Consider the following 13039-nt stretch of genomic DNA (forward strand, 5'->3'; position numbering starts at 1 on the left):
TTACCCATGAGTATATGAAGTGCTAATATTTAGTCTAACTTACTGATATTGAATATTCTGTTTTTATCTTGAGCCGATTTGCACTGCTGTGTTCAGTACGCCATCTTGGTGTTTGTGAACATGTTTGCTTTTTCTCGATGGCAATTTGAATGATCCTGAGGCCCATTGTCGTGCCATTCATCCGCTGCCATCACCTCCTGTTTCAGCATGATAATGCACAGCCCCATGTCTCAAGGATCTGTACACAATTCCTGGAAGCTGAAAATGTCCCAGTTCTTCCATGGCCTGCATACTCACCAGACATGTCATCCATTAAGCATATTTGGGATGCTCTGGATTGACGTGGACGACAGCATGTTCCAGTTCCCGCCAATATCCAGCAACTTTGCACAGCCATTGAAGAGGAGTGGGACAACATTCCACAGGCCACAATCAACAGCCTGATCAACTCTATGCGAAAGAGATGTGTCGCGCTGCATGAGGCAAATGGTGGTCACACCAGATACTGACTGGTTTTCTGATCCACTCCCCTACCTTTTTTTAAAGGTATCTGTGACCAATATATGCATATCTGTATTCCCAGTCATGTGAAATCCATAGGTTAGGGCCTAATACATTTATTTTAATTGACAGATTTCCTTAAATGAACTGTAACTCAGTAAAATCTTTACAATTGTTGCAAGTTGCGTTTATATTTTTGTTCAGTGTAGATGTACTACATTACATTCTATTAATAATATTTCTACAATCTGTTATTCTTTAAGAATACATAATGGCACTGTCATGCTTGTTGGAAAATACCCCATAAAATGCAAAATGTTCAACACAAGTTTGAATATTCACCCACATTAACAATTTTACTTAACTGGCACAATTCTTACTTAATTCTGGTCTTGCTTGGATAGCCATGGCTGGTGAATGTGACTAGACTAATCTAATAGGACTAGTGAGGATCCAGTGAGGCCTAAGGCTTCACAGCATAGCACAGTTTGGTGAAGTCCTTGGTGTTCCTCTGGCTGTCAATCAGTACCAGGGGGTTCCTCTGATGGTTCTCAATGATGTGGGAAACACTGGTGAAACGCTGAGGGAATACATTAGGAGGTGTTAGGCCTATAGGTTAGCAATCAGACCATCAGTATTACATTCATATCAGGAAATTGTTATAGAGCAAGATGAGACGCTGTCTACCTCCTCTCCTTTCTTCTCCCTTCCAAGAGTGTACTGCTGCGATGCTTGGATGTAGCGCACTGGGATGTTGTAGACTCTGCTGTTGTAATACACCACTAAAGTGTATGGCTGCTGTCTGTCCTGACCAGAGCTCTTCCTTATTAGGAATGCCCCATCCTGATACAGAGAAGACACACAGTACAGTCAGCTGGAGCATAAGTCTCTTTTTAATCCAATCCCCATTATTTTGTTTATGAAAAAATTCAAGTATATTTTAAGACAGGGGTTCCCAAACGTTTTCACTCAGGCCCCATGTCTAATGTGTATTCATCCACATCGATGGGGCCGCAGTGGAGAAGGTGAAAAGCTTCAAGTTCCTCGGTGTACACTCTTAGAAAAAAAGGTGCTTTCTAGATCCTAAAATGGTTCTTCAGCTGGCCCCATAGGAGAACCTTTTGAAGAATCCTTGTTGGTTCTAGGTAGAACCCTTTTGGTTCCAAGTAGAACCGTTTTGGGTTCCATATAGAACCCTATCCACAGAGGGTTCTACATGGAACCAAAAATGGTTCTACCTGGAACCAAAAAGGGTTTTATCTGGAACCAAAAAGGGTTCTCCTATGGGGACAGCTGAAGAACCCTTTTGGAACCCTGCTTTCTAAGAGTGTACACATCACTGACAATCTGAAATGGTCCACTCACACAGACAGTGTGGTGAAGAATGCACAACAGCGCCTCTTCAACCTCAGGAGGCTGAAGAAATGCAGCTTGGCCCCTAAGACCCTCACAAACTTTTACAGATGCACCATTGAGAGCATCCTGTAGGGCTGTATCACCGCTTTGTACGGCAACTGCACCGTCCGCAACCGCAGGGCTCTCCAGAGGGTGGTGTGGTTTGCCCAATGTATCACCGGGGGCACACTGCCTGCCCTCCAGGACATCTACAGCACCCGGTGTCACAGGAAGGCCAAGAAGATCATCAAGGACCACCCGACCCACGGCCTGTTCACCCCGCTACCATCCAGAAGGTGAGGACAGTACAGGTGCATCAAAGCTGGGACCAAGAGACTGAAAAACAGCTTTTTTTCTCAAGGCCGTCAGACTGTTAAATAGTCACCACTAGCCGGCCTCTGCCCAGTACCCTGCCCTGAACTTTAGTCACTGTCACTAGCCGGCTACCACCCGGTTACTCTACCATGCACCTTAGAGGCTGCTGCCTTTGTACATAGTCATGGAACACTGGTCACTTTAATAATGTTAATATACAGTTTTACCCACTTCATATGTATATACTGCATTCTAGTCAAGGCCTATCTTATTTAACTATTTCTGTACATATACTATTCTTCAGATATACTACATATTGTATCCATATATATATATATATATATATATATATATATATATATATATATATATATATATATATATATATGTGTATATATATGGCATATATATATATATATATATATATATATATATATATATATATACACATATATATATATATACATATATATATATCTATACATATATATATATATATATACAGTTGGGGAAAAAAGTATTTAGTCAGCCACCAATTGTGCAAGTTCTCTCACTTAAAAAGATGAGAGAGGCCTGTAATTTTCATCATAGGTACACGTCAACTATGACAGACAAATTGAGAAAAAAAATTTTTATCCAGAAAATCACATTGTAGGATTTTTTATGAATTTATTTGCAAATGATGGTGGAAAATAAGTATTTGGTCACCTAAAAACAAGCAAGATTTCTGGCTCTCACAGACCTGTAACTTCTTCTTTAAGAGGCTCCTCTGTCCTCCACTCGTTACCTGTATTAATGGCACCTGTTTGAACTTGTTATCAGTATAAAAGACACCTGTCCACAACCTCAAACAGTCACACTCCAAACTTCACTATGGCCAAGACCAAAGAGCTGTCAAAGGACACCAGAAACAAAATTGTAGACCTGCACCAGGCTGGGAAGACTGAATCTGCAATAGGTAAGCAGCTTGGTTTGAAGAAATCAACTGTGGGAGCAATTATTAGGAAATGGAAGACATACAAGACCACTGATAATCTCCCTCGATCTGGGGCTCCATGCTAGATCTCACCCCGTGGGGTCAAAATGATCACAAGTCCCAGAACCAAATGATCACAAATCCCAGAACCACACGGGGGGACCTAGTGAATGACCTGCAGAGAGCTGGGACCAAAGTAACAAAGCCTACCATCAGTAACACACTACGCCGCCAGGGACTCAAATCCTGCAGTGCCAGACGTGTCCCCCTGCTTAAGCCAGTACATGTCCAGGCCCGTCTGAAGTTTGCTAGAGTGCATTTGGATGATCCAGAAGAGGATTGGGAGAATGTCATATGGTCAGATGAAACCAAAATATAACTTTTTGGTAAAAACTCAACTCGTCGTGTTTGGAGGACAAAGAATGCTGAGTTGCATCCAAAGAACACCATACCTACTGTGAAGCATGGGGGTGGAAACATCATGCTTTGGGGCTGTTTTTCTGCAAAGGGACCAGGACGACTGATCCGTGTAAAGGAAAGAATGAATGGGGCCATGTATCGTGAGATTTTGAGTGAAAACCTCCTTCCATCAGCAAGGGCATTGAAGATGAAACGTGGCTGGGTCTTTCAGCATGACAATGATCCCAAACACACCGCCCGGGCAACGAAGGAGTGGCTTCGTAAGAAGTATTTCAAGGTCCTGGAGTGGCCTAGCCAGTCTCCTGATCTCAACCCCATAGAAAATCTTTGGAGGGAGTTGAAAGTCCGTGTTGCCCAGCGACAGCCCCAAAACATCACTGCTCTAGAGGAGATCTGCATGGAGGAATGGGCCAAAATAACAGCAACAGTGTGTGAAAACCTCGTGAAGAATTACAGAAAACGTTTGACCTGTGTCATTGCCAACAAAGGGTATATAACAAAGTATTGAGAAACTTTTGTTATTGACCAAATACTTATTTTCCACCATTATTTGCAAATAAATTCATTAAAAATCCTACAATGTGATTTTCAGGATTTTTTTTTCTAATTCTGTCTGTCATAGTTGACGTGTACCTATGATGAAAATTACAGGCCTCTCTCATCTTTTTAAGTGGGAGAACTTGCACAATTGGTGGCTGACTAAATACTTTTTTCCCCACTGTGTATATATATATATATATATATATATATATATATATATATATATATATATATATATGGTGTATATATATATATATGGTATATATACAGTGCATTCAGTGCATTCAGACCCCTTGACTTTTTCCACATTTTGTTATGTTTCAGCCTTATTCTAAAATGGATTAAAAAAATTAAATCCTCATCAAGTTGCATACAATACTCCATAATGAGTGAAAACAGGCTTTTAGAATTTTTTGCAAATGTATTAAAAACAAAAAACAGAAATACCTTATTTATATAAGTATTCAGACCCTTTGCTATGAGACTCGAAATTGAGCATCCTGTTTCCATTGATCATCCTTAAGATGTTTCTACAACTTGGAGTCCACCTGTGGTAAATTCAACTGATTGGACACGATTTGGCAAGGCACACACCTGTCTATATAAGGTCCCACAGTTGACAGTGCATGTCAGAGCAAAAACCAAGCCATGAGGTCGAAGGAATTGTCTGTAGAGCTCCGAGACAGGAACGTTTCGAAGCACAGATCTGGGGAAGGGTACCAAAACATTTCTGCAGCAAGACTCTTCCTAGAGCTGGCCGCCTGGCCAAACTGAGCAATCGGGGGAGAAGGGCCTTGGTCAGGGAGGTGACCAAAAACCCTAAGGTCACTCTGACAGAGCTTCAGAGTTCCTCTGTGAAGATAGGGGAACCTTCCAGAAGGACAACCATCTCTGCAGCACTCCACCAATCAGGCCTTTATGGTAGAGTGGCCGAACCCACAACCCTGGCCAGACAGAAGCCACTCCTCAGTAAAAGGCACATGACAGCCCGCTTGGAGTTTGCCAAAGGCACCTAAAGGACTCTCAAACCATGAGAAACAAGATTCTCTGGTCTGATGAAACCAAGATTGAACTCTTTGGCCTGAATGCCAAGCGTCACGTCTGGAGGAAACCTGGAACCATCTCTACGGTGAAGCATGATGGTGGCAGCATCATGCTGTGGATATGTTTTTCAGCTGCATGGACTGGGAGACTAGGCAGGATCGAGGGAAAGATGAGCGGAGCAAAATACAAAGAGAACCTTGATGAAAACCTGCTCCAGAGCACTCAAGATCTCAGACTGGGGCGAAGGTCCACCTTCCAACAGGACAATGACCCTAAGCACACAGCCAAGACAACACAGGAGTGACTTCAGGACAAGTCTCTGAATGTCCTTGAGTGGCCCAGCCAGAGCCCGGACTTGAACCCGATCGAACATCTCTGGAGAGCCCTGAGAATAGCTGTGCAGCGAATGCTCCCCATCCAACCTCACAGAACTTGAGAGGATCTGCAGAGAAGAATGGGAGAAACTCCCCAAATACAGTTGTGCCAAACTGCATGTAGCGTCATACCCAAGAAGACTCGAGGCTGTAATCGCTGCCAAAGCTGCTTCAACAAAGTACTGAGTAAAGGGTCTGAATACTTATGTAAATGTTATATTTCAGTGTTTTATTTTTAATACATTTGCAAAGATATCTAAAAACTTGTTTTTGCTTTGTCATTATGGGGTATTGTGTGTAGATTGATGAGGAATTATTATTTTTTAAATCCATTTTAGAATAAGGCTGTAACGTAAGTCAAGGGGTCTGAATACTTTCAGAATGCACGTATATACTCTGGACTCCGACATTGCTCGTCCTACTATTTCTATATTTCTTAATTCCATTATTTTACTTTTTAGATTTGTGTGTACTGTTAGATATTACTGCACTGTTGGAGCTAGGAACACAAGCATTTTGCTACACCCGCAATAACATCTGCTAAGTATGCGACCAATAATGTTATTTTATTTGATATTTGAGTGACTCAAACATTACAACAAAATCTAAGGGCTAACAAACCTAGCTAAAAAACATTAGCTGACATGGGCTAGTTGATATGGACATTTCTGACAAGTTATAAATAGCTCTCTAAGGTATGCATTGATTGACATGACAACAGGAAAACTTATGATGCACTACCCAATTTCGAACTTGCACCTTGTGCATTCTACTATTACAACTTTCAAGAGCAAGTTGAAAGCAAGTTGAAAGCCGACCCACCCCACAGTTTGGGAACCACTGTCTTAAGACTATGTAATAATAAGAGTATGTTTATTTGTCGGTAATCATGTGAGTGAGACTCGCCTTATTTGAGCGGATCAAAGCCTCCTCAGCTGTCTTACGGTCACAGGTGCTGGCATACCAGGGTTTCTTGAAGACATCTGCCCCCTAATAACAACAACAAAAATACAGCAACAAGAAAGTGGGTTTAAAGTCAAGTCCATGTGGCTCTGAAAATACAGCCTTTGCGGTCTCCACAAACTTAATAGTGTATTCATCCATGCATTGTGTATGTGATAACCAGTATTTTGAGCTATATCATTGTATGTTATATAGTACATAAAATTGTGAAATTCAGGTCAGGTATTTATCACCTCTTCAGCATCCGTTAACCTGTTTTCAGCTGTGGGTACAGTTCCTCTGTCTGGTTCTGAGAATGAGAAAACAGTGAAGGGAAAAATTATAAAGTTAAATAATCATTTGGGGCTATATCGGCTATATCTGTCCGCTAACACAGGATTAGTAAAGGCCCAGTGCACTACTTTTGTGAAAAAATATTGTTTTCAAATTATTTTAGATTTTTTTTATTAATCTATGGACACACCTACTCATTCCAGGGTTTATCTTAATTTTTACTATTTTCTACACTGTAGAATAATAGTGAAGACATCAAAACTATGAAATAACACATCTGGAATCATGTAGTAACCAAAAAAGTGTTAAACAAAACAAAAAATATTTTATATTTGAGATTCTTCAAAGTAGCCACCCTTTCCTTTGATGACAGCTTTGCACACTCATGGCATTCTCTCAACCAGCTTCATGAGGTAGTCACCTGGAATGCATTTCAATTTACAGGTGTGCCTTGTTAAAAGTTAATTTGTGGAATTTCTTTCCTTCTTAATGCGTTTGAGCCAATAAGTTGTGATGTGACAAGGAAGGGGTGGTATACAGAAGATAGCCCTATTTGGTAAAAGACCAAGTCCATATTATTGTAAGAACAGCTCAAATAAGCAAAGAGAAATGACAGTCCATCATTACTTTAAGACATGAAGGTCAGTCAATCCGGAATATTTCAAGAACTTTTAAAGTTTCTTGAAGTGCAGTCGCAAAAACCATCAAGCGTTATGATGAAACTGGCTCTCATGAGGACCGCCACAGGAATGGAAGACCCAGAGTTACCTCTGCTGCAGAGGATAAGTTCATTAGAGTTAACTGCACCTCAGATTGCAGCCCAAATAAATGCTTTACGGAGTTCAAGTAACAGACACATCTCAACATCAACTGTTCAGAGGGGACCGCGTGAATCAGGCCTTCATGGTCGAATTGCTGCAAATAAACCACTACTAAAGGACACCAAAAGAAGAAGAGACTTGCTTGGGCCAAGAAACACGAGCAATGTATATTAGACCGGTGGAAATCTGTCTTTTGGTCTGATGAGTCCAAATTTGAGATTTTTGGTTCCAACCGCCGTGTTTTTGTGAAACGCAGAGTAGGTGATTGGATGATCTCCGCATGTGTGGTTCCCACCGTGAAGCATGGAGGAGGAGGTACGATGGTGTGGGGGTGCTTTGCTGGTTATACTGTCAGCAATTTATTTAGAATTCAAATCACACTTAACCAGCATGGCTACCACAGCATTCTGCAGCGATATGCCATCCCATCTGGTTTGCGCTTAGTGGGACTATCATTTGTTTTTCAACAGGACAATGACCCAAAACACACCTCCAGGCTGTGTAAGGGCTATTTGACCAAGGAGAGTGATGGAGTGCTGCATCAGATGACCTGGCCTCCACAATCACCCGACCTCAACCAAATTGAGATGGTTTGGGATGAGTTGGACTGCAGAGTGAAGGAAAAGCAGCCAACAAGTGCTCAGCATATGTGGGAACTCCTTCAAGACTTTTGGAAAAGCATTCCTCATGAAGCTGGTTGAGAGAATGCCAAGAGTGTGCAAAGCTGTCATCAAGGCAAAGGGTGGCTACTTTGAAGAATCTCAAATATAAAATATATTTGTTTAACACTTTTTTGGTTACTACATGATACCATATGTGTTATTTCATAGTTTTGATGTCTTCACTATTATTCTACAATGTAGAAAATAGTAAAAATAAAGATAAACCCTTGAATGAGTAGGTGTGTCCAAACTTTTGACTGGTGCTGTATATACATTTTTTTGTATATTCAGGGGGGTGCTGCAGCATCCTTAGCACCGGTACTTCCCACAGCTATGGACACAAGTCTCTCAGACCAGTACTTACTGTGAGAGGTAAACATCTGTGGCCGAGGAATCCTGCAGTAGAGAAAACAAGAATATACTGTAATTTGCCAGGACACTGAGGTTTGAGGAAACGTACAGTGCTGTGGTTACAAACAGCATTCCGTCATTCCAAGATAATTGATATTGGCCTTTTCCCAGGTCAGTTTGTGCTGTCTTGCAAACAGATCTGGGACCAGGCTGGAAAGAGATATGTGCGTGCAAAATAGTGACTTCTAATGAGGTCATGATGTTTCTTACTTGGCACGTTTGTATTCAGAGGGCTGGGGTGTGGTCGTGGGTTTCTGGGTACTGTGCCTCATGGCCAATGCTGGGCCTGTCGACATAGCAAGAGTGTGGCGACATAGCAAGTGGATGACTGCATAAAATATGTAAAACTTTATAACTTAGGTAAATTCATTAAATCTTTGAACAACAAATTAAAACAAATGAAGCTTTGATCCAATTGAGCACTCTAATAGTTTAGGAATAGTTACCTTCATTTTCCCTGGATGCAATATCTTGCCTCTGAAAAAAGACAAAACATTATAATTCTACACCATTTCCCATATAATTTTGAATTTCACTGGTTTTTTTCTCCAAAGGATCTTTTAGAGATTTCCTACCGGCCTAAAAGATGGCTTCAATGGCTTCCTAAAATAGAGAGGTTTAAGTGAGTTAAGTAATACCTGGAACCAGACCTTTCCGGCACTCTTAACTGAACGAGCGGCCCGCAATTAACAGAAAATAAATGATATATGATTTTAGTGAGTGACACGTACGTCTCTCTGGGCATTGGTTTGGGAAACGCAGGCAGGGGCTTCTCACCAGACTTTGTACTGCCACCTAGAAGAACAGATGACATACAAAATGTGCACACATACTCATAGTGTCTTACACTGGGGAGTTCTCTTAAGTAACACAATGCTCTTTTAAGATATTTTATGCTCTTTGCACTGTTTTAACTTCCATTCATTGTTATGTATGTTGTGTTGTGTCTCATGTATGTGTACCTACACTGCTCAAAAAAATTAAGGGAACACTAAACTAACACATCCTAGAACTGAATGAATGAAATAATCTTATTAAATACTTTTTTCTTTACATAGTTGAATGTGCTGACAACAAAATCACACAAAAATGATCAATGGAAATCAAATGTATCAACCCATGGAGGTCTGGATTTGGAGTCACCCTCAAAATTAAAGTGGAAAACCACACTACAGGCTGATCCAACTTTGATGTAATGTCCTTAAAACAAGTCAAAATGAGGCTCAGTAGTGTGTGTGGCCTCCACATGCCTGTATGACCTCCCTACAACGCCTGGGCATGCTCCTGATGAGGTGGCGGATGGTCTCCTGAGGCATCTCCTCCCAGACCTGGACAAAAGCATCCGCCAACTCCTGGACAGTCTGTGGTGCAACGTGGCGTTGGTGGATGGAGCGAGACATGATGTCCCAGATGTGCTCAATTGGATTCAGGTCTGGGGAACGGGCGGGCCAGTCCATAGCATCAATGCCTTCCTCTTGCAGGAACTGCTGACACACTCCAGCCACATGAGTTCTAGCATTGTCTTGCATTAGCAAGAACCCAGGGCCAACCGCACCAGCATATGGTCTCCCAAGGGGTCTGAGGATCTCATCTCGGTACCTAATGGCAGTCTGGCTACCTCTGGTGAGCACATGGAGGGCTGTGCGGCCCCCCAAAGAAATGCCACCCCACACCATGACTGACCCACCGCCAAACCGGTCATGCTGGAGGATGTTGCAGGCAGCAGAACATTCTCCACAGCGTCTCCAGACTGTCACGTCTGTCACATGTGCTCAGTGTGAACCTGCTTTCATCTGTGAAGAGCACAGGGCGCCAGTGGCGAATTTGCCAATCTTGGTGTTCTCTGGCAAATGCCAAACGTCCTGCATGGTGTTGGGCTGAAAGCACAACCCCCACCTGTGGACGTCGGGCCCTCATACCACCCTCATGGAGTCTGTTTCTGACCGTTTGAGCAGACACATGCACATTTGTGGCCTGCTGGAGGTCATTTTGCAGGGCTCTGGTAGTGCTCCTCCTGCTCCTCCTTGCACAAAGGCGGAGGTAGCAGTCCTGCTGCTGGGTTGTTGCCCTCCTACGGCCTCCTCCACGTCTCCTGATGTACTGGCCTGTCTCCTGGTAGCGCCTCCATGCTCTGGACACTACGCTGACAGACACAGCAAACCTTCTTGCCACAGCTCGCATTGATGTGTCATCCTGGATGAGCTGCACTACCTGAGCCACTTGTGTGGGTTGTAGACTCCGTCTCATGCTACCACTAGAGTGAAAACACCGGCAGCATTCAAAAGTGACCAAAACATCAGCCAGGAAGCATAGGAACTGAGAAGTGGTCTGTGGTCACCACCTGCAAAACCAGTCCTTTATTGGGGGTGTCTTGCTAATTGCCTATAATTTCCACCATTTGCACAACAGCATGTGAAATGTATTGTCAATCAGTGTTGCTTCCTAAGTGGACAGTTTGATTTCACAGAAGTGTGATTGACTTGGAGTTACATTGTGTTGTTTAAGTGTTCCCTTAATTTTTTGAGCAGTGTATATTATATGTATGCTGCTTTCTTGGCCAGGGCTCACTTGAAAAAAGAGATGTACATCTCAATGTGACTTATCTGGTTAGATAAAAGATAAATAAATAAAATAATAATGGAAATAGCAGAGTAGTGTTGGCATTGTGAATGAGATGGTTCCGTTTTGCATTAAATACAAATGTTGTCAATCCACTAGATGGCGTAATAAGTCAAGTGAAGTAACTACCAATACAGTACTTCAAATATTTGGAGGATATGGAACAATGTTCTTTGACAATAGTTGTTTGTAGTCTTTTAGAACTTGTTATTGGCATATTATTGTTTGAACGTTTAGTCATTTGGCTGATGGTGGTAATATGGATGAATACATACTTTCATCTGGATTGCAGACTTCATATTCATCATCATCTATGGGCTCCTGGACCTGGATGACAATAATAATAAATAAAAACTATATGATTCCAGTGTTCATAATATCCAATATTTTCTTTACTTTTCTATTATTATCTCATCAAATAAGCTATTTGTGGTCAGGTACAAAAACTAGGGTCTCTCTGGTACAGTAGCACTTACCGGGATGGGTGGAAATGTCTTTATGTGCATTCTACAGAGAGAAGATCAAAAATAAATGATTCATGTAAGTGTGACAATGAAACTGAAGAAAACAACCTCATGTTTAGTAAATAGTTTATCTTTAAATAGTTATCATGTATAAAATAGTTTTCCCGGTCTCTTGAATAAGTTGTAGTCATTATTAGCACCTTGGGCTGGCTCTAGGGGTCAAACCCTGTGCAGGGACTTTGAGTGTGGAAGGTCTGTTAAAAAATGTGTTAGAAAAAACTGTCATTTTAGTATCTCATCCATCATTTTAAGCAATGAATATACACTGAGTTTACAAAACATTAAGAACACTGGTCTTTCCATGACATAGACTAATCAGGGGAATCCAGCTGAAAGCTATGATCCCTTATGGATGTCACTTGTTAAATCCACTTCAGTCAGTGTAGATGAAGGGGAGGAGACGGGTTAAAGAAGGGTTTTTAAATCCAGTTTTTCAAGAACTGCAACGCTGCTGGGTTTTTACGCTCAACAATTTCCCTAGGTATCAAGAATGGTCCACCACCCAAAGGACATCCAGCCAACATGACACAACTGTGGGAAGCAGTGGAGTCAACATGGGCCAGCATCCCTGTGGAACGCTTTTGACACCTTGTAGAGTCCATGCCCCGACGAATTGAGGCTGTTCTGAGGGCAAAAGGGGGGTGCAACTCAATATTAGGAAGGCGTTCCTAATGTTTGGTAAACTCAGTGTATCTTTAGATATTTCCCTTAGAGGAAATGTTGATCCCTTTTGACCCTGTCTGAAAAGTGCTACGATCCCTGAACCAGAACTGACCTGCTCACTGGGGGAGGAGAGTTTTCCTTAAGATAAAAGAGAAAATGGGACACATCAAGCATAATCCTACAGTTATTGCATAGTCATTAAATATACTATTAATTGTAATGTATTAGCCATTGGTTATCAAACCCACCTCCATGTCAGGAACTTCATACACATCTAAAAAAAAAAAAGAACAAAAAAAGACTAAGCCTCAAAGTTAGGAATATAGGAGAGCAGGGTTCTAACCCAGTCGTCCACACTAAGCACAATACATTCATTAAATCCCCCAAAACAATTCCATATATTCAGTGCTCCTGCTGAGATGCAGTTACATACCTGGGCTATTTGAGCGCTCTGGCACAGTCTTAGACATTGAAGGACTGCTCTTTACTGGTTTGCCTCTTCCATGCCTTAGACGGTCTGAAGGGAAGTTTACATTTG

At 41.8% G+C, this 13039-nt stretch overlaps 1 protein-coding gene across 4 annotated transcripts in view; it reads right to left on the minus strand.

The window, feature by feature from the left end:
* Nucleotides 1-664: 664 nt before the first annotated feature.
* The window catches only part of blnk (B cell linker), a 35728-nt gene continuing 23353 nt past the window's right edge, over nt 665-13039 (minus strand). For 3 of the 4 annotated variants that reach the window (XM_041866927.2, XM_041866931.2, XM_041866930.1), the window contains 15 exons: nt 12935-13018; nt 12750-12775; nt 12614-12639; nt 11979-12032; nt 11791-11821; nt 11590-11641; nt 9427-9490; nt 9271-9298; nt 9142-9172; nt 8906-8981; nt 8649-8680; nt 6762-6817; nt 6472-6555; nt 1189-1344; nt 665-1081 (listed from right to left, as the gene is read on the minus strand). In XM_041866927.2, the coding sequence (XP_041722861.1) occupies nt 965-1081; nt 1189-1344; nt 6472-6555; nt 6762-6817; nt 8649-8680; nt 8906-8981; nt 9142-9172; nt 9271-9298; nt 9427-9490; nt 11590-11641; nt 11791-11821; nt 11979-12032; nt 12614-12639; nt 12750-12775; nt 12935-13018 (917 nt within the window). In that variant the 3' untranslated portion in view covers nt 665-964. The remainder of the gene's footprint in view (nt 1082-1188; nt 1345-6471; nt 6556-6761; nt 6818-8648; nt 8681-8905; nt 8982-9141; nt 9173-9270; nt 9299-9426; nt 9491-11589; nt 11642-11790; nt 11822-11978; nt 12033-12613; nt 12640-12749; nt 12776-12934; nt 13019-13039) is intronic. The other variant, XM_041866928.2, reaches the window with a different exon arrangement.

Source organism: Coregonus clupeaformis, chromosome 37, assembly GCF_020615455.1.
Source record: "Coregonus clupeaformis isolate EN_2021a chromosome 37, ASM2061545v1, whole genome shotgun sequence".
Classification (NCBI taxonomy): Eukaryota; Metazoa; Chordata; class Actinopteri; order Salmoniformes; family Salmonidae; genus Coregonus; species Coregonus clupeaformis.